A 21,674-nucleotide genomic window follows, 5' to 3' on the forward strand; every position below is an offset into this window, starting at 1 on the left:
CCTCTTTCCCTACACAATATGCATCGCACACGTGAGAACTAGGTAAACTAGCAAAACGTACGTTGCTGAAAAATCATGGCTAATATGTGTTCGTTATATAAAATGGAATAACTCACATTTTGAGGAGTACAAATGTAACAACTCTCTCCCTAAAACATGATAACACTATAGTGAATGAGTGCAAGATTACTGGCTCTGTTCTCCAGGCCTCACAGAACTAGATGGGACTGAAGGAAGTGGGTGGGATAAGTATCGCCTGAATTGAGGAGGTTGCAATGTAACCTGCATTTTCTCTGAAATGGGGACTTGAATCGCCCCCAATGTTAAGTGTGAAAATGATTAGCATACCTTTATTACATCGCAGGTTGCTGTGCGATACTGATTTTGTTATACCTTGGTGTGCGTGACATGTACATTTGTGCACATGGAACCACAAGTACCACAGAAAACATGCATCTACGTGCTCGTTGAAATAGTGCCGCTGAGGGTCATATGCTCATTCTGATAGTAAAAGATTAGAAGAAGACAAACTCTCAGTTATAAACATGAAGAGGTTTGAGCTAACCATTAAGGTGTACAGCTTTCCTGACTGCTTAAACTGGCTCTGGTGAAAACCAGGTCAGTGTTCCATTGATGGACTATGGCCAGAATACTCAGAGGAAGGGGTAAGGACGCATCCACATGCACCAGCAAATCAAGATGACATGTCAAACAGAGCAGCTTCTGAAGGATGGACGAGGCCTTCTCAGAGAGAGGGTGTCAGTGGAGCCTGTCATCCAAGGATGGGTATATCTGAATGGAGAGGGACTATAGCTGGTAGTAAAACACACCACAATACCCTCACCTAACCACTCTAACAAAGTACTGACCAAACTCCTAGTCAAATGACTTCCCACAAAATGTGAATTAAAATAGCAATTAATCCACAAGTCACAAGCTTAAGATGTTATGTTTGGTATAATAAACCAATTCCTCCTTTAATATAATACGTCCGTGCTGTCTTCATCGGTCATCTTAATCTTGACCAGTGTGGTCCCCCAAGATACTAAGTGGAGATCCTGTTCAAATCATCAGGCCAATAGTTTAGCCACTACATGGAACAAGCTTTTTAAGTAAACATTTCTTTAAGAGGTCGGTACCTAGGTTTTTCCTAATCGGAATCATCGACATGTTTTACTCAGATTGCGCTGGAATATCCTTCCAACACTGGACACTAAACTAAGGTGGAAACAAATTCTGGCGACAGACAGCCTCTGTAGATTCTGCCATTTAGTGCCCGAAACGGATAAACATCTTATTCTGTTTTGCACACAACTGAAGGCCCTCAGAGATTCTTGTCTGAGTGCACTAAAATCTCTATACTTGGGTTTACCAACATAACTAGTATGGCAACGTTGTTTGTGCATTCAAACAGCGCGCAAGCGTCTGGCTTTGTCTGGCTTTATTCGTAATCTCCATTTGGACCTTATGTGAGAAACTGCTTGTTGCTGTGCATACATCTATAGGCTTCTTCTAGTTATTAATTGCTAGTACTCTGAAAGTCAGTCGTTGAATGTCCCTAGGCTGTGACTTTTTAATGTCTATACTGTTTGCCAACACATTAATTGCACATTAATTATTTCTATGTATTGTAAAAAAAAGAAATTATTTTCTCTCTAGTACTGTTCTTATCGTTTTATCTTTGTAAAGGTTTAATAAAACCATACACAATAAAATCAATAAATAAATTAATAAGAGGTTGGTACTTGCTCCTCGGGATAGAACTGTCCCTAGTTGGTGAAGAAATGGATTGCGTGGTGTAGTGCATCCTTTCTAGTAGATGGTGTGCCTACTAGAAAGGTCGCTGAAAATAGTGCCTCAGTTATCAGTCTAGTATGGATGACACAGCATTGTGTAAAGGACAATACAATGGGTGTCCTGGTGCCTAAGACACTTGGCTCTCAGCCACTCTATTCAAATCAAAGAGAGACCTTTAATTTACAAAAATCCATTACCTCTAAAACTTTGTCATGCAAAGTTGGAGCCAGGTATGGAGATTGCTTGTCACTCTCTGGTCTGAGTATGGGAATGATCTGCTTCAGCTGAATGCAGGGGCACCAGCATGAGGCCGCCAGGGAGGTTAAGTGTTCTCAGCCAGCAGCTGCCGAGCAAGAGGTTGCTGCAACAAAGATGGCAGATGGAGCAGCGATGGGTTCTAAAATAGCTATGTATTGCAGAGGACATCATGAACTGATGAAACCTGCAAAAGGGAGGATCTTCCTGGGTAGGTTGGCATCTAGGGTACAACAATGAAACTGGTCTCACTGAAAGCAAATGTCTAATCGAGGAAAATTACCAACAATACTGAACATTGTGGTTGAGCATTGAAAATAGGATTGTAGGGAATTGTGCCAGTTTGTCGTCACTGCAGACTAATCAATTCTGTGGGGCAGGTGAGATCTGCACAGAATATTGTATCCTCTCAGCTCACATATAGCAAGAAGTGAGTTCTCATAAAGAGTGCTCAATAACACTTTGCCACCAAGCATCATCCTAACATCTCATTTAACTATGATGCTAAAGGTTCAGGGCCCCCTGATAAGGCACACCTAAGGTATCGGACCTGGGGTCTGCAAGAGCTTGCTTGTATTCCCCCATTCCCTTTAGCAGCACATGGATTGGTTAAGAGGAGGTATGTGGTGCAGGAGTGCTACCGCTACTGCTCTGCATTGAAGAAATACATCACTGTGTCACAAGGGCACTGCAGAAACATTCTTGGAACTGGGCTTATAGTGACATCAGCCGGCTAGGGTTAAACCTCTGCAACGAGACCTTGTGACAAGAATCTGGTGCAGGTTCAGAGGGGAGCACCACCAACCAAGGGTCCAATATGAAAGACCCTGCGGGGCAACTGCAATTGAGGGTGGAGGTTAGGCTCTAAGAAGAATGTCTGTATTATGCCTGGTGATGGTGATGAAATAATGAGTTCCCCCAGATGGTGGTGTGGCTTACAACAATAGAAAAGGTGTTGATTTCCTTTTCGATTTGACAGAAGAGCGAAGCGGACCCAAACAGGGCACTTTAACATTTCGTCCCACCAAGAGTTTCTTGAAAAGGTTTGGAAGAAACCACTGTTTTTAAGACGTAAAATAGACACAAGTTACCTGGGCTTTCACACTCGAGGAACAGTGAGTGCAATTGAAAAAGGCCACCACACAAGAGAGAGGCATGGGAATTGCTTAAAAAAAAGTAGAAGGCCTAAAGACCACGTAGGAAAAATACAAGATGACTGCTGGAGGGCTGCCAAAGAGCTCCTGTCCATTTCCCTCAAACGTCGGAGAAAGAGGCTCATGTTTGAAGCTGGGAGCATGATGATGATGGCTGAGAATGAAGGCGTGTGGCTTCCCATGTATCCCAACTGCTGTTCATTTATTTTAAATTCTGCAAAACGAGGAGCCAGGCCCAGGCCCTTTCTGGGGATGCTATCCCAATTGTGTCGAGGAAAGAGTGCAGGATGTGGAACATGTGTTCAAAACAAACACCATCCGTATGTATGTGATCAAGTGTAAAAAAAGGATATTTAAAAGTTCAACTTATTTAATTACCTCACTTTCACTTCTCACGCACCTGTCACTCTGGCAGCAATTGGTGCACTTTCCTAAACCTATTGCATCACTTATAGCTAGAACTCTCGGCGGTGCAGTTGTGAGGGTGAGGGACTTGCATTTTACAAATGTAATGTATGATGGGGGCAGCATTAACAAACATCTACATCACCCTCATGTTTCCTCTCCCAGACACACTCCTGGAACACCCTCCTTTTCTCTACCGCTTACAAGTAATTGGTGCGCAAGTTACTCCTGATTGTATAACCCTACTGATAAAAGGATTTTAAAAAATATATTTTTGGGGTTTTTTATATTGCGCCTAATGCCTGAGCTTGTTTTCTAAGCGCTGATCCGAGATTCGAACCTCTGTTGCTCTGCCTATTCTTGCTTCCAAGACCAGCACATTGCCCCTGTGCTAGCCTCTGTGCACTATACAAGCTTCACAGACAATTTGTTTAGTGCTTCACACCAGCCTTTATAAACATGGTGGGACATGTGAATGCATTAGTTGCGACTTTCTACAGGACTGCTTCACACCTATGCCTGGAAAAATATGTGCTAACTATAACCGAAATGTCTCCCGAAAAACAACAAAAGTCACCTTCTTCCAATACCCTGGAATATCTTGCTTCAATCCACTTGATTCCTTTTTCAGCCTTCCCAACGGCTAAGGTCCCTCTGAAGTATTTATGTGAGGTGTACGTAGCATAACCAGATGACCAAGGTACTATTTACACTGTCTTAATGCTAATACACTTTAAGCTGTGTGACAGAGGCACTATATCAGACAATATAATTTCCTTAATGTTTGAAAGGAGTCCTGCATCAGTCTGTCACCTATAGCTGATGTCTTAAACCTTTGGCCCTCCAGATGTTTTGGACTACCAGTCCCAGGACCCCTCACCATATATCAACGCTAATCAACATAAATGTCTGATAGGGAATAGAATTTGGACACACACCCGTTTGGTTTTATTATCATTTCACATGCGCCTGGGGACCAATTCCGTTGGTGATGGTGCGCTATACAAGTACCGTTGACATAAAATAACATAACATACTGCCACTTCTCCATTCTTGCACATACCATATTTTTCCATATGCTCTTTTCCAGCATTTCCAAATAGTTGGGTGGTTATCGGAGCTCCAGTAATCCCATACTTGTTCACCATCACGTCTATATGTTTATCCAGTGGGTTGGTGCGGTCTATATTCTAGAAGCAAGAAAACATATTTTTAAAAATGAATTTACATTTTATTGGGAGCTATAGTTTACAAGAACACTTTTCAAACACTAATACAATAGCAAGCAGAATATACAAAGGTCCTAAATTACAAAAAGTTAAACCTGAAAAATCTTTATACAAAAGTTAAAATCTTCAAAAATCTAACTGCCGCAATTGTCAATGAAATTTGATTGCCACCGAAATACGAGTCAAGAAATTGGACCGCTGCAGTCCAAAGACTCTCACATAAGAACAAAAAATAGCAACAAAAGGAAATTGAATTGCTTGCTGTTGGTTGGTATGGTTACACAAGGGCCAAAGTTTACATACGGTGAACAATTGAGATCTATTTTGAACATAGATCTCGAGAGCCTTCAGACTGATATGTGGCTAGGCCATCAAGAGGCGAGGAGGCTAGAATTTAATTTTCACGACTGCCATCTATGAAAGGAGACGTTTTCTTGGTGCAGTTCGTTTTTGGTTTGACGCTTTGGGGCACAACCCACAAATAGGCCAAAACATTGTTACTGTAAAGAAATTAGAAAGGGGTTCGGGAAATGTGTATGGCGTTGTCATGGCAATGTTGATGCTCGGGCGATGAAATGGCTGAAGCACCAGCTGGGCTTTCACCCTCTCGCTCATGTCTGTCAGCCGTCTGCTGTTGCCGGCGAGCTGTGTGGCACTCCGAAGTTGGAGCAAATTAAGTGCACAAAACTAGATGGCTGTTCTATTTTGCTTTGTATGCTCCAATGCTTTGTGTTAAGTGAATTTATGTCGGACTATTTTTGAAGCGGAGCTGAAGCTGCAGCCATATGCAACATGGCGCTACTGCCGGGATTCCAGTGCCGGGTTTCTATTGGCACGCTGCACGAAACTCATTCGATTCATTGGTTGTTCCTGAGAAAGTCCCGTCTCTGAGGAAAGTTGTGTGTTGCGCAAGCAAATGTGCAGGGGCAAGCAGCAGTGACGTCCCCCAGTGGGTGTGACTCTGAGGTAGGAGCAATGCAGAGGCTGCGGCAGAATGGTAAGTCACTGGCTACTCTGTACATGAAGGGTGTGCATGGTGCATGTATTGGGAGGGTTTGCGCTGGGTAGGAGTTCAGTCTAGTCTGCCAGGAGGTTGCCATGGAAGGGCTGGAGCAGCAGATTGTCTTTTTATTCATAAATGAACACTTTGGTCGGAGTCCAGCAAATTTCTATAGTCACTGGGCTCCTTCACATGCTCCCATCACAGTCGCTGGGCTCCCTCATCCCACTCCTACCCAGTCCCTGGGCTCTCCCCACCCCATCACAGACCCTAGACTCTCCCCACCCTGCTTCCACCACTATCCCATGGCTCCCGCCCATCCTGCTCCCACCACAGTCCCTGGGCTCCTCCCACCCTTTCCCAACACAATCCCAAGGACAGTGGTGGCTGGTGAATTATTTAAGTGGAGGGTCATAAATATTTCCCCCAAAAATTCCATAACGACTCAGCGGTGCGAGGGAGCACCAAGCAATCAAGGGTGGTACGGGGGTTTCCCCCGTGAATTTTTTAAAAAAAATAACAGGTTAAAATGCTGCATTGTAGAGCAAAAGAAATGGGTAAATAGCCAAATAGTTTGCAATTGGGGATGGGCGAAAGGGGCAGGCATGACATTTTTAACTGGACATCTATGATTGATGGGCCGTAAAAAGAGACCATCCCTGTCCCCTGGGCCCAACACAATCAACATGATTAAGTGTGTATGCAAGGCTCTGGGGTGCCAAGGGAGAAAGCATGGTATTTTTGGCTGGACATCTATGATAGATGCCCATTAAAAAAATACCATCCCTGTCCCCTGTGCTCCACAGCACCTCAGGAGGAGAGCTGATTTTGGCAGGTGGGGAGGGGGATTGTGCAACAAAGGCATTTAGGCATTTTTTAAATGCGTTTGTTCTACAACCCTCCTTCCCCCTCTATTCACCACTTGCCAAAATCAGCTCAACAGACCAAAACAAACTAATGCACACACATTTATACAGCAATCACTCTAGAATTCACACGAGCATCCATCACCATACACTCACTCATAACACAAGCATACATGCATCCATACACATGTTTAAACAAAAAATAAATGAACATGAACGTACCTTCACAGGGGCCTGCGTGTGGGTGCTGAAACGCCCTGCTCCAGGCTGCTCAGTCGATATGTGCGAGGAGGCGCAGGAGCTCTCCCTCGCACATACAGACATGAAGTCCCTACCTACAAGGGGTCGTTTTTATTATGTTGGTAACAAGATGTCAGGGGTGATTGTGTAATGTTAAACATGTAATAACTAGCTAACAATTCAAGACTTACCACACACTTGTGCTAGTACAAACAATACATATGAAGACCCACAATGCATATAAATCAGACGCACATACAGGGAAACTAAAGTATGGAAGAAAGAAAGAGCATCATCAGAAAATGTAAATAGCATTAAAGTTCATCTTCCTGTATACAAATGAATTGTGTGTTTGAGGCCTGCTATTGCCCCATGCATGTGCACCATGAGCTGAGAACAAACCCTAAGGAAAGTACTTTAAGAACATACAACAAGGTTAACGTGTTGATATACACACCTTTTTGAATTTAAATATTCTGATTGTCAGTGAATAAAACGACCTGGCCTAGATTGTTCAGTGAACCAAAATAAGTGAGCTAGATATGTGATGTCATCAGTGATGTCATCAATGACTTTTGTGATGTCATCTTTGATGTCCTAGGTGTTAGTTTTAGCAGTGCACGGTGGTGGTTGCTTAGCTTACCATAACTGGCAAATTTCTGGGAGGTTTCGGTTTTACCTGTAATCATAACGTCCCTGACAATGCTTTTCCATTGAATTTCGTAGGTTTTTATTAGTCCAACTTAACCATAACGTCCCTTTAACACAGTTTTTTCATTGAATTTCATAGGTTTTTAGTAGTGCATTTTCACCATAATGTCCCTTTAACAAAGTTTTTTCAGTGAATTTCAATGGTTTTTACCAGTGCATGCTATTTTCCTACAACTAACTGATATCATACTTATCCAATAAGCAATATTTTTGTCCAATTTACAAAGTTTCATCTTAAAACCCTGCCATTTCCCACCTTGTAGCATCATTTTTAACATGCCTATACACTTTTTGCATCCATAGACGTCTGGGAACCTCTGACTTCATCGCTGACCTTCTGGACAGTGCTACATGACCATACGCTGGCGCGCAGCATGATGTTGTGTACGTGAAGGCGTCTGCACTTCGTGATCGTATCCATGCTTCGAAGACAGTTCGGAACTGTATTTTCTAAGGATCTAGGAACTTTCAACTTCAAAATTTCCCTTGCACACCCCCTACACCTTTTCGTACTCATTATCCATTACCAATCTAGTACACAGTACAATAAGATGAGGTAGAGGAAGTGCCTACTTCTAATACCAAGATTGAATCATGGGTGTGCCTGTTCTGTGCTACTGTTGGGAGTTTACCAAAGGCTAAAGCTTCCAAAGTGAAATGCACTGAGTACTCAGTCGCAGACTACCTGGACAGTACTCCTACGGGACCACCTCCATGCGCCGCCACACCAAATCCAATGACGGCAATGCTCTCAGAAAGGTTGTTATATCGTGTGCTGTAGGACACGGGCGGGCAGGGCATGAAGTAGCACAAATGCGGGAGATACAGAGAATCCAAACTCACACCCCATTAAATAGATTAGTTGGGTTTCCGGTAGTGCGGTAACCCTCTGCTGTGTTACTAGTACCGGCGTAGCCAGGATAGGACTAAATGCGGGGTTGCCTGAGATCCGGGGATGGAGCTGGGCAACAGTTGGGGACGGGGAGGACGGGGGGTTGGAGGGGAGTTGGGGAGTTTGCAGTAGAATGTGTTACAGAACGAGCTTACATCCACGCGCTGCTGAGCATTATGCGGAAGACAAGGTAGGACAGAGGCGGAACGGGGTATAGATGAGGGATGGGAGACCTTAAGATAGCAACGTGAATTGTCAGAAGACTCATTAGCTATTTGAAGAGGAACACGATCATGATGTATCTGAGGAGGCAAATAATAGATATCGCCTTATTATAGGAAACACACCTCACAAAAGAAAAACAGGAGGTGATAAAGAAAAAATGGAAGGGGACCACTATAGGGGCAACGTATTCGGCATATGTCAGGGGGGTATCACTTGGATCGTGCCACACATACCCTTTCAGCTACTGCAGTCCACACTGGAGCCAGACGAGAGGATGGTGGCGATACGGGAATGCTAGAAAATAGAGAGGTGGGCATCATTAACACATACGTCCCGAACCAAGATACAGTGGCCTACTTCAAGGACCTGTACAGCAGAGTCAGCCCGTACCTGGGGGGAGTGGTTTTATGGGGAGGGGATTTTAACTGCACGCTAGACCCTAGAGTGGACAGATCAGACGGGAAACTTGACAAGCCTACCCCCGCCGCCAAAACCTTGAGGACCCTGTTGGGAGACTTTCAGCTGGAAGATATATGGAGGCTGCACCACCCACTTGATAGACATTACTCGCATTACTCAGCCCCACAAAACATGTACACATGGCTAGATTACATGTTCGCTACCCAGGAAGTGACCGGGGAGTGCGGTCGGAATACAAAGTGAGGGTCCTATCGGACCACTCACCACTGATCCTAACATGGCAATACTTGCCTCCCAGGGCTAAGATTCCAACGTGGCGGCTTAGAGCCGAAGCATTGAAAGATACAGTATTCAGAGAGGACCAGAGGGAAGAAATTGTAGAATATTTTGTAAATAATACTGGAAGCATATCGGCAGGCACTCTGTGGGAGGCATTTATGGTGGTGGTGAGGGGATCAGCTATATCCAAATCCAAGGGGCTCCAAGGAGGCATAATACGGGAGTTACAAAAAGCAGAGGGGAAGCTAGAAGCCATCATGAGTAAATGAGATAGCTCCCAGGAAGACGCTGAAGCCATGAGTCAATTACTACAGCAAGAATGTGGTGGGCACTGGGAGAGATTATGCAACTTAAATTATAAGAAATACACAAAAAGGCAACACGCAGGCGGGGATAAGCCGGTGAGGCTGCTGGCATGGGTATATAGAAATGAGATGCCCAGATCAGTGATCAGAGAAATAAAGGGGGAGAACGGCCAAATATTGGATACCCAAGAGAGCGTGAACGGGGGATTTCTTAAATTCTATCAGCAATTATACAGAGACACTGAAGGGGGGGGGAGCGAGATAAGGGAGACACTAGAGGATATCGGTTTACCTAATCGGAGTATAGAAGAGAGAGTGAACCTAGATGCCCCAATTACACTAGAGGAATTAGAAGTAGTGGTTCAGCAATTATATATTAGCAAAGCCCCGGGGACGGACGGACTCCCCAGTGAGTTTTACAAAACGTACATGTTGGAAGTGCTTCCCCCGCTATTGGCAATGTTAAACGAGGCATTAGAGACAGGGAGACTGCTGGAATCCCTGAGAGAGGCAATAATTATTTTGCTTCTCAAACTTAATATGCCGAGCACGGACTGTGGGTCGTATAGACCGCTATCCCTACTAAACCAGGATAGCAAGATACTCACAGCGGTGTTGGCAAACAGATTGAGACAGTTCATAAGCAAACCCATACATCTTGATCAGACCGGATACGTTCCGCATAGAAGCATATCCGACAATCACAGAAGGCTCCACCGTGTCATAGAACAGACAGAGGGGGGTGGGTACACGAAGTAGCAATTGTTTCACTGGATGTGGTGAAAGCCTTCGACTCGGTTAGATGGCCGTGGTTGATAGCAGCCCTGAAAGAATATGGAATGGGGCCTGGATATCTGAAGTGGGTGAAACTGTTGTATAGCTCGCCACTAGCCAGAGTCAAGACGGGAGCAATCATTTCAGATTAGTGGCAACTCAGCAAGGGCTCCAGACAAGGATGCCCATGGTCCCCGATGCTGTACATCCTCGCACTGGAACCCCTAGCGATATATCTGAGACAACAATATTAGGAGGTACGGATCTACACAATGGGGGGACTGTACCTAATATCACTGTATGCAGATGACATGCTGCTATATCTGTGATATCCGGAGGAAAACTTGCAATACATCTTAGAAGTAATGGAGCGATTTGCGTCACTCTCCGGCACTGCAGTTAACCCCAAGAAGTCGTGTATATTTCCCCCAGGGAGATAAAAAAGGGACCCGCAAGAAAACCTGCCAGTTTTACAAATACCCTGGAAGACCAGAACATTTAGATATTTGGGGATTGACATTTATCACATGGTAGAAGATGAACATAAACATAATACAAAGAAAGCAGTGGCAAACATTGAGAACAGCATGAGGTTCTGGGTTAAACTCCCCCTGGCCATGGTAGGGAGTGTGGCATTGTTGAAGATGGTCGTATTGCCTAGGCTGTTACACTTTTTTGTGAATATCCAATACATGATACCCAGGCGTTTCTTCTGTAAACTTCAGAGATTATGTAGAGGCTTTATTTGGCACAATACCAGGAATAGGATAGCCTTGTGGAAACTACAGAACATGTATGACAGAGGGGGCATAAAATAGCCTAACTTTGAGACCTACCATCTGGCCAGTCAACTACAGTATGAGGCTAAGTGGCTAACGGAAGACACAACAGCAGAGTCCAGATTGTTGAGGTCTGAATGCTGGCCGTTTTTTCTGAAAGAATGGATATGGCTGCCCAAATCAGAGCTAAAAGGGCGATCGAGGTTGCTAGAACTGGGATGGAAAACATGGTGCAAGGCATGTCAGGCCATGGAGAACCCGATTCTATGCTCCCCGCAGGTGCCGTTAGTGGCTTTGCGGGGAGTGGATGAGCAACTAAGGAAGACGATTCGTATACAATGGGAACCGGTGGACATAGCAACATTGGGAGATGTATGGCGAGATGGGAAGGTAATGGAATTCAAAGCACTAGTGGAAGAAACAGGAGTACACCTGGGGCAATATATCACCTATACTAGATTGATACGGCGGGTGAGAGTCCTGGGCCGAAATAGTGTTAGAAGACCAACCAGACTCGGCCATAGAAACCATTTGATATCTCGGAAGAGGGGCATGACGTATCCCGGATTTATGAACTGATGATGCCCAGGGTGGGAAAGGCAGTGATCCAGCTGAGATGGGACTGGGAGGACGCTGGGGAACCCATGCAGGACGGGCTATGGGCGAGAGCACACAGGTACCATAAAAAAGTGTCCAGGAACGCGAGGCTGTAACAGATCCAGCTATTTGTCACCCATAGGGCGTACATGACCGCACAGAGACACAAACATGTCCCAAATGTGGGGAAGTGAACGCAGGGATGATAAATATGTTCTGGGCATGCCCGGAAATTGGGAAATTCTGGGGTGAAGTCACCCACCGCTTAACTGAGAAAGGAATCCAGCTAGATGTGGAATCTGTGTGGGCATGCATTCTGGGGGGATTCACTAGACCGCGTAACCTGATACACGTGAGCAAACTTAAGGAGTTGGCTTACATTCTAGCCAAGCGTAGAATAGCTATGGGTTGGAAAGCGTGCCATAGACCCAGGATAGAGGTTTGGTGGCATGATCTCCAGAAATGGGCTAAGGCTGAAAGGACAGTATGGAACGAAGCAGCTAACAGAGGGCAGGACGAGGAAGTGGTAACGCTGATGGCCTGGAGACATTTAGTAGCCACACTATCTGGGTCCACCCAGACCTGCCCAGGTGAGCATGACACCTCTGGGAGCACGGAAGGAGGGTTGCACCCAGAGGAATTATAGATGAGGGCGTACTGGAGTAGGCTCAGGTTTTGGGGGGAGGGAAAAGGGAAGACAGTGGTCAATGCACAATTCCCTCTCCCTCCCCCCTCCCGTTCCCTTCGGTCCACTGACCATTTCCTTCTCACTTCACCCCCACCCCCCTGTGCCTCCTCCCGTTTTCACTCCTTCCAACTCTTAGCACCTCTACACTGGAACTCCCTTCCTCTTGCTATCCGTTCTTCCCCTACCTTCATTCCGCACTTCCTTTAAATCTCTCCTTCTCCATTTTCCTCCTTGAAACCCCTACCCCTTCTACTTCCCCCGTCCTCACTCTTTTCCCCCTCTCTCTCCCCTCCCATCTCCTACCTCCCCTCTTCTACCCTCCCTTTCCTCTTCCTGCCCTCCTCCTCCAATCACCCCTAACCTGTCCCATCTCCCTTTCCTCCCTTTCCCCTTCAGTTAATTGCTCTTCTCACTGTTTTATTGTTTGATTGATTCATATTGTAATTGCTTCAACAGTTTTATCGTTCATGTTTTATGTATTATGTTCTTCCATGTACAGCGTTTTGGCGTAAGGCGCTTTATAAATCAATAAATACAAATAAATACAAATAATATACATGTTTGAAAGTGTATAACAGGCACTGTTGGGTGAGTTTTGTTGGTTGAAGGTTGTAAAAATCAATAAAAATTGTTTAAAAAAATAAAAGAAATAATATGTCAGGATGATAGAGCAGTTGGCTCCCCTTCCCCAAGTTTTCAGCACGGCACAAGTCGGCACACTTGAGCTTCGCACACACTCTGGCTTCTTGGCCACAAGGTTAAAGTTCAAAACATAGGCATCAGGGCCTTCGTCCAAAGTCTCTCTCCCAATGACAGTCTCTTATTGCAGAGGGCCTGATGTAACAAACAAAACACAAATATTTCTTTCTCTTTCTCAGGGTTTTCACATTCACAAGTTCGCAACTGGTCTCCCTCGTTCGGGCTCAATTGTGCAATGGGTTTTGCTTAAACCATCGCAGAACCACTTTGATTCACTCCATCGCTCATTATTCTCTCATTCACTTTGTTTCCGATAATTCTTAACTCAATATCTTAGAGACATTCGATTGAGTACCTTCACGGGGACCAGACCAGTCTGCCACATGTATTGTATCTCTTCCTTTGTTCAGTTCAAACATCCATAAGCCGGTAGGCTTTCCTTGCGTCTTTCATCACACCCGTTACTAATCTTGGTTTTTGCACTCTTTATACAATGTTGCTGTTTGCAACTTGGTCTTCAACAAAGACCGGTCTTGCATCGGTCTCCCGAACTCCCACCGGCTGTGTTGACAGCTCTGGTGTTGCTTTGATCTTGGAGCCAATGACGGTACCACAGCAACTGCTGCTCTTCCCTAACTCGGCTAGCCGTGCGGGAAAGCCCGATGTACCTCCAACACACAATGCAGAATTTGGTCTGGTTTCCAGGCCTTATGCTTTTGACTCTGAAGGGTTTTAGAAAGCCGAGATTTTCTGGAAAGGTCAAGGATATCTCCCTCCTTGCGCTCTCTTCTGTGTTTGGCATCTTTCTTCCCTCGTTCAGCAGCTGTCTCGAAAACACTGCTCCTTTGTGTGCTTGGCCTCACTCAAGAGTGTGGAGAAACTTAATGGCAGTCAGGTGCAAATGATTACAGTAATTGCCTGACCTTGCCTGCCTGACCATAGTATTGGGACTTGTCAGGTATGCTGCTCGGGTGTGAATCTGTTTTCTCCCAGAGCAGGCTGTCCATGAGAAAGTGTTCATGTAGGCGAAGGGGGGTGGGAGGTACAGTTCCTATGTATCCTACCGGTTAGGATGGGGTAGAGGTGTTACAAGGATGTGATACCGTGTCTCTCCATCAGGTGCCTTACTTCCACTCCCTGAAGACCCCTCACCCAGGTGAACCTCCCGCACTGGCCCACCCCCAGGGTCTGGATCCAAAGGCGATGGGCGTGCCCTGGCCACCTGAGAGAAAGATCCCCGGGGACTAGCTGGTGAGACACCTTCTGGTTTCTCACAAGATGGAGATAGTGGTGTGCCCACACTCCCTTGAATGTTCCAGAACAGTGAGCAGACTACGAGGTCAATAACAAACTTGGCTAAGGATCAGGTTGATGACATACGATGGACTAATTGGGAAAACAAGAAATGAATTGACGCATCTCGCGCACCTAGGTTTCGTTTTCACTCATGTGCTGCTAAACAAGCCGAAAGTCCAAGGTTGGATGGTGTTGCCAACCAATCATAAAGCCTGACACGCACTTTTACATGAAATGTTGCATTTACCAATCCGCTGCCATATTCTCTGCTATAATCCGTATATTCTGTATGTAGAAGTAGCTCAGGGCGTGTCCCTAATCCAATCCCTCCTGTCGATAGGTTTTGCAAATGCCACGTAGGATGACGTTATAAATGACGCATATAAAAGTATATAACTCTGTAGAAACAAGATAAGGTGTGAATATGCCATGCATCTACTTTAATGGCGGTACATCTCCCTGCTTTCTTTCATTGAGATTAAAGCAGTATTTTACCATCTTCCTTGGGTCTGTCCGGTTATTTTGTAAAGATATTTACTGGTAATTCCATTTAGTACATAGAGAATGCTTCAAAGTGCTAGAGCACATTTGGTAGCAGTGTGGATGGTTCTGGTCTAACGACCAAGATCTAGGCCCAGATCGAGACCCCAACGATTGCAGAGTTTCCTGCGGAAAACGGAGCGTGTAAGAACACGTGCTAAAGATTTGGTTGGCAGGTCCCCCTTTGACGAAATTCCTGTCCTGTCCCCGCAGGCGCCCAGTGAGCTGAAGGCGTACTGGTTGATTGTGGGAGAGTCGATGCTGAAGGGACTTGAGCTGAATAGCGGATGTAAGTAGACCATCGAACGTGGTAAAAGATAAAGGGGGGAGGGTTTGTATTGTGGTGTGTTGTGTATATATATATAACTCGCGCCACCACCGTGCACTGCTAAGACTAACACCCAGGACATCAAAGATGACATCACAAATATCACTGATGACATCACTGATAACATCACATGTTTAGCCCCTTCTTTTTTGTTCACTGCCATATCTAGGCCAGGTGGTTTTATTTACTGACAGTCAGAAACTTAACATTCAAACGGTATTACATTTATAGATGTTGCTATTCTCACATGTTCTTACACTACTTTCCTTAGAATTTTATCGCATCTTATGATGTACATATATAGGGGAAGAAGCAGGCCTGAAACACAGCAATCATTTTTGTGCGTGAATATAATCATGTAGATTATACACAGTTGCTAATGATACTGCCTCTTGTTGGCTTACTTTACTGTCCATATATAAGCCCCATATTTGTATGCTTTGTAGTCTATTTATGTTTTGTGTGTATTAGTAGAAAAATGTAGTAAGTGATGCATTATTAGCTACTTAGTACATGTTTCACAGTACGGAAAAGTCTGATACAGAAACATTCACCGTTTTATTATATAGCTTTGGAAAATTACAACTATTGCACCTTTATGGTGTATGCTGCAGCCAATACCTACATTTCTGTATGAGTAGGTTCCTGTACTAGAAAGAACACTGCAATTGAATGTTCTTTAGAACACTACATTGCGTAATGAAGTATGTAGTTTATTACACATCTCCCGATCATCCCTGTTACTTTTTTTGCCAACATTACATTCACAAACCCTTGTATGAAAAGTAAATGCACATGTGATGTCATCAGTGATGTCATCAATGATATTTGTGATATCATCTTTGATGTCCTGGTTGTTAGTCTTAGCAGTGCACAGTGGTGGCGCGAGTTATGGTTGCTTAGTTTACCATAACTGGCGAATTTCAGGGGTTTTCCGATTTTACTTGTAACCATAATGTCCTTTTAACAATTTTTTTTTTACTGGATTTCATAGGTTTTTATTAGTGCAACTTAACCATAACGTCCCTTTAACATAGTTTTTTCAATGAATTTCACAGGTTTTTATTAGTGCAATTTAACCATAACGTCCCCTTAACAAAGTTTTTTCATTGAATTTCATAGGTTTTTATGAGTGCAACTTAACCATAACGTCCCTTTAACAAAGTTCTTTCATTGAATGTCATGGGTTTTTATCAGTGCATGCTATTTTCCTACAACTTACTAATATCATACTTACCCAATATAGCAATATTTGCGTCCAATTTACAAAGTGTCACGTTAAAACTCTGCCATTTCCCACCTTCTAGAATCATTTTTAACACTTCTATACACTTTTTGCAACTATTTCAGCTAGTTTTGCATCCGCTGACGTCTACGAACATCTGACTTCATAGCTGACCTTCCGGACAGTGCCACATGACCATACGCTGTCGTGCAGCATGATGGCGTGTCCGAGAACCCGTCCGCACTTCACGATAAGATCTCTGCTTCACGGACAGTTAAGAACTATATTTTCTACTGATCTAGGAACTTTCAACTTCAAAATATCCCTTGCACAGCTCCAACAGCTATTCATACTCATTATCCATTAACAATCTAGTACACAGTACATACTTTTAGCAAAACTGCTATTTATCTTAAAATGGCATCAGCTAATGTCATCCCTCCTCCCCAAGAGTCACCACCACTGCTGTAATCAAGGAGCATGAGAAACACTGCCTCCTACCTTAGAAATAACGCACGCGCAACATTTTCCCTTGTCCACCTACCCCTCCATATTAGTGTTTGGTTCCTCTTCCCTCATTTCCCTCCCCACCTTTCGTTCTCAGATATACATCCAAAAACAACAAAAGACATATTCCTTTAGGAACCACCTTTCACAGTTAAAAAATAGAACTGAAAAAACATGTATAGACTCCATCTACTTAATATTTCTCAGTAAAGTACATAGACTCAATAAGATTTTCCAACATTTCCATTTGCATTTTGTGTTATGATAATGAGAATATTGTGGCGTTCATCCTCCGTTCCAGGGACTGAAACCATTATCCTTCCATTCCAGCCCCTGAAATGGGGGATGAAGGCCATTAGCACCCTATGTTCCCAAAGTGGGAACCCAAGGTGCTAAAAAAGAGGATTTTTCTTCCTACACCGGGACGCCTTTGGCGTCCCGGTGTAGGAAGGAAAATCGTTTTCCAAGATGGTCACAATGGAAAGGGAAGGCAAGGGCTCCATACAGGGCCCCTCTTTGCGAAAAAGAGAACCCTATGACCATATTACCACAAGCACATTTTTCTTCCCTTTCAGAACTATCCTAATTTTGAATAACATTACCACAAAGCCAGTCCCAGGTGGACATGGCCACTCTAATCCTATGTTTTGTCCCTTGTGGTCATGGCCAGTAGCCAGGTTGTCCGGATCATGAATTTATTTCATGATCCGGACAATCTGGCCACTGCCCATGGCCACAGGCTACCGCTCAGTCACTAAAGGTATACCGCTATTTTTTTGTAGCTACATTATGACACTTGTCAAATAATAAAACACTGGCACATTTGCAAAACCATGCTTGTAGGTCCTTGACAATGCTCCTTACGCAAGTTTGCTGGAAATCCACCCATGTTTTATTTTTTCAAAGTGTCAAATGTATGCACATACAATCGTCATATAACCTAGCCCCCACTTGACAAAATCCATTCAGACTTTACGAAAACATCTAAATCTAGATCTATAATCTTTTTGCAAACCTTTGTGTAGATTTGTCAATTGGCACCACATTTATAAGCCTTTACAATATTTTGGGACCTCTTGACAGAATCCCACCAAACGTAGCAAAAACATGTATATCTTGATCTATTATCAGTTTCCCAAATTAAGTGTAGATTCGTCAAATGGCACCTCATTTATAAGCCTTTACATTATTTTGGGACCCCCCTCTAATTTTACCCCCGCATGACAGAATCCCACCAAACATTGCATACTCACTCAGAATCAGCTCAGAAATATACATTAAAAAAGTCATGCAGTTCCATTAAGTGGCACCAAAGTTATACGCCATCCAAGAACTTCATTTCACCAACCCTGTAATGCTGAGGTGTTCGCGAACTTCTCAGGAAGGTTCGCGAACATCTGGACTGTTTGCAGACTTTCGTGGAAAAAAACACCTGTTTTTTTGCTTCTTGCAGCCATATCCCACCCCATCCTCATCACCCCTCATCTCCCCATAGATTATTTGATAAGTTTGACAAGTGCAATGTTGTGTTTTTTAACATGTTTTACCGCGATGTTCGCGGGCACCGGCAGATGTCCACGAATCCAAGATGGCGGGCATTTCCAAAAATCTGACGCACTTCACGCTCTTCACCATCCAATCAGTGAACACATCGCATGTCCGCGGACATGACGCAAGCCGATTAGCCAATCAGGACACTGTCCGCGGAGCGAACAGGGAAGTTTGTCCGCAGAGCGGACATAGATATCACTAATTTTTTGTGACCTACTTTTTGGTCATTTTTTTAAAAACTACTGGATGGATTTTCACCAAATTTACAAAAGCACGCTTTCGGGGCCAAGCCACTGCTCCTGCTGCAAATTTGGTGAAAATCCGTCCAGCGGTTTGAGCTGTAGGCATGAGCAAAAATATTTCCCCATTCAGTCTATGAGAAAAAAAGACATTTTGGGACCCCCCTATAACTTTGCACCCCCTGGCCAAACCTCAGCAAACTTTACAAATAAATTCAGAGTGCGCCATATACATTTTTTGCAAAGTTTGGTGAGAATTCGTCAGGGGAGAGCGAAGGTATAAGCCGCCCAAAAAGTGCTCTTCCTATGGGATTAGCAACTTAACCATAACTACACAGCCACTAGCGTGGCTGTGTAATATATATATATATATATATGTAACTGGATTTTGGGGATTATAAAGAAGAGAAAAAAGATAACTTGAATTCACGGGCCCGTGAGAGAAGGAAAGAATAGACGTCGTAACTCCATATAGGAGTGTTAAGGATTCCTGATATGAAGGACGTGTATTAAACTCTGAGACAGAGTAAATAATAAGAGATTTACAAAGAATGGTAAAGGAAGACGTACATAAGGTAACAAATTGAAAAGTGCACATGAGAGGGAGTGGATGCTTAAACAGCATAAAGGAGAAGATGAAACACCTTCGGCTCCTATTTCCCTCCCGGAAAAGCAAGATGCAAATACTGAAGAGAAGGGATGTTATCCCTTAAACGAATTAAAAGCAGCCGAAGGATATGTTAAATCAATTTATGAACCCACTGCTAATACCAAGACACCAAGGAAGAGAGCGGGAATCAAGAATGCAAATACAGCAGCGTGATGAGACAAAGGAGAGACAGGACAGACAGATAGATAGCGGAAAAGGCAGAGAGACAGAAGGGAACAAAGGATATGGCTAGGGGCATGACAATAGTAAAGAACGAATGCATGGGAGCACAAATATTGCTCAAGCTAGATGACAAAGGCATTGATGGAGTTCAAGAAAGAGAGGAAAGAGAAGAGCTAGAGAAGAGAGAACAAGAAATAAGAAGAGAGTTTATACAAAGAAGAAAGGAACAAAGCGTGTAAGGGAAGGGAGGAATGGAAAAAATATGAGATGAGAAAAGAGAAGCAGAAATTAGAAGAAGTAGAAGCTGCAAGACTGAAAGTACGTAGGTTGCAAAGAAGGCGAGAGGAAGAAGAGTTAAGGGAAATAAGGAGAAGAGAGGAAAAAATTAATCAAAGTAGGGGATTAAAAGATGACAAGATTCAATATTTGTGCCATAGGAGCATAGTGCCCATAGAAGCACAAGGACGATCGGAAGAAGAAAGAAGGTCACAACAGCCCCGAAGGGAACTGCAAGGAATGCCGCAATCATCATGGGCTGGTGGGCATGATACAGAAGACATAGAGCAGAGGGAACCTATATAGGCAAATGAGGGATATAGAAACGTATGACACTCAATAGAATACTGAAAGCGTCTGATTAAAGGGAACTGAAGGTAGATCAGGGGACGTCATAACAGACGATCATAGAACAATGTCTTTAACCAGGTAAGATCTTGATGAGATCGAAAAAGATAACAGTCATACGAGTTGGGACATAATAATGTCAGGCGAATAAAGGAAGGAAGACGAGAAAGCATGCATATGGCGCACATGGATTTCAAGAGAATCAAGCAAGATAGAGGGGTAAAATTGTCAGATTTAGAAGACCCCATACAAAAACCACCAGAACTGACACCATATACTGAATGACCGCAAGTACGATCACGCAGTACAGGAAATATATCACTGCCTTATGTAAGCAGATTAAGGGCATTGCCAGGACGGAAACAAACAGGCAAGGACGATGCTGCGTGGAAGACAAGGAGTGTGTACGGGTATAATTCGGAATCAGGATTGTCACAAATCCCACTATTAGAGAAAGGGGGTCATCAACCACAATATATTCTATGGCCCCAAATGGATAAGGAGAATTTAAAGTGCACACTACCAAGTTTAACTTCGGTGAGGGAAAGTGGATTTCTGAATTAGAGAACAGAACGTCAGGAGCACCATTAGCCACAGGCGACATTCATGGCCTATTATCAGCTATTCTAGGGGGGAGAGCTTACGACATTTGGAAAAGAGCAGGATATCCCAAAGTCACCACACCAAACTCTGTGCATTTGGTGGGTCATCTAGAATTGATCACAAAACGGGGGTGAGACATACAGGATCGGCAGTAGTAAAACTGAACCGAGAAGGTGCATTTGAGGTAATGATTAGCAGAAGATTGTTCCCAAATTACTCAGCACAGGCTGCAGAATTAGCAGCGCTTATTGATGTGCTACGAGACTTTGAGGATGAGGAAGTGACAGTGTACTCTGACTCAGCCTATGTGACATCAACCGCACACACAGGCTTGTCATGCTGGAAAAAGAGGGGCTTCCTCCACGCAGACGGCACTCCAGTGCAACATGCAGGCTTATTAGAAAAACCTATTGAAACATTAAGCTTCCCAGTGACAATAGCAATCGTAAAATGGGAAGCCCATTCAAAGAGAACAGCTTTAATCTCTCACGGAAACAAAGCAGCAGATTTGGAGGCCAAAAAAGCAGCCTATTCCCCAACCACATTTTATAGCGAAGTAAAGAACATAAGGCAAACAACAGGTTGATGCCTGCTGTTTAAGGAAGGATTTCATA

At 43.9% G+C, this 21,674-nt stretch overlaps 1 protein-coding gene across 1 annotated transcript in view; it reads right to left on the reverse strand.

Moving 5' to 3' along the window:
• The window catches only part of LOC138546981 (sterol carrier protein 2-like), a 1,126,877-nt gene that overhangs the window by 638,199 nt on the left and 467,004 nt on the right, over nt 1-21,674 (reverse strand). The window contains exon 6 of the mRNA XM_069642178.1: nt 4,675-4,801. Coding sequence (XP_069498279.1) covers nt 4,675-4,801 — 127 coding nt within the window. The remainder of the gene's footprint in view (nt 1-4,674; nt 4,802-21,674) is intronic.

The sequence above is a fragment of the Ambystoma mexicanum genome, chromosome 1q, assembly GCF_040938575.1.
Source record: "Ambystoma mexicanum isolate Mex_15411 chromosome 1q, UKY_AmexF1_1, whole genome shotgun sequence".
In the NCBI taxonomy this organism is placed as follows: domain Eukaryota; kingdom Metazoa; phylum Chordata; class Amphibia; order Caudata; family Ambystomatidae; genus Ambystoma; species Ambystoma mexicanum.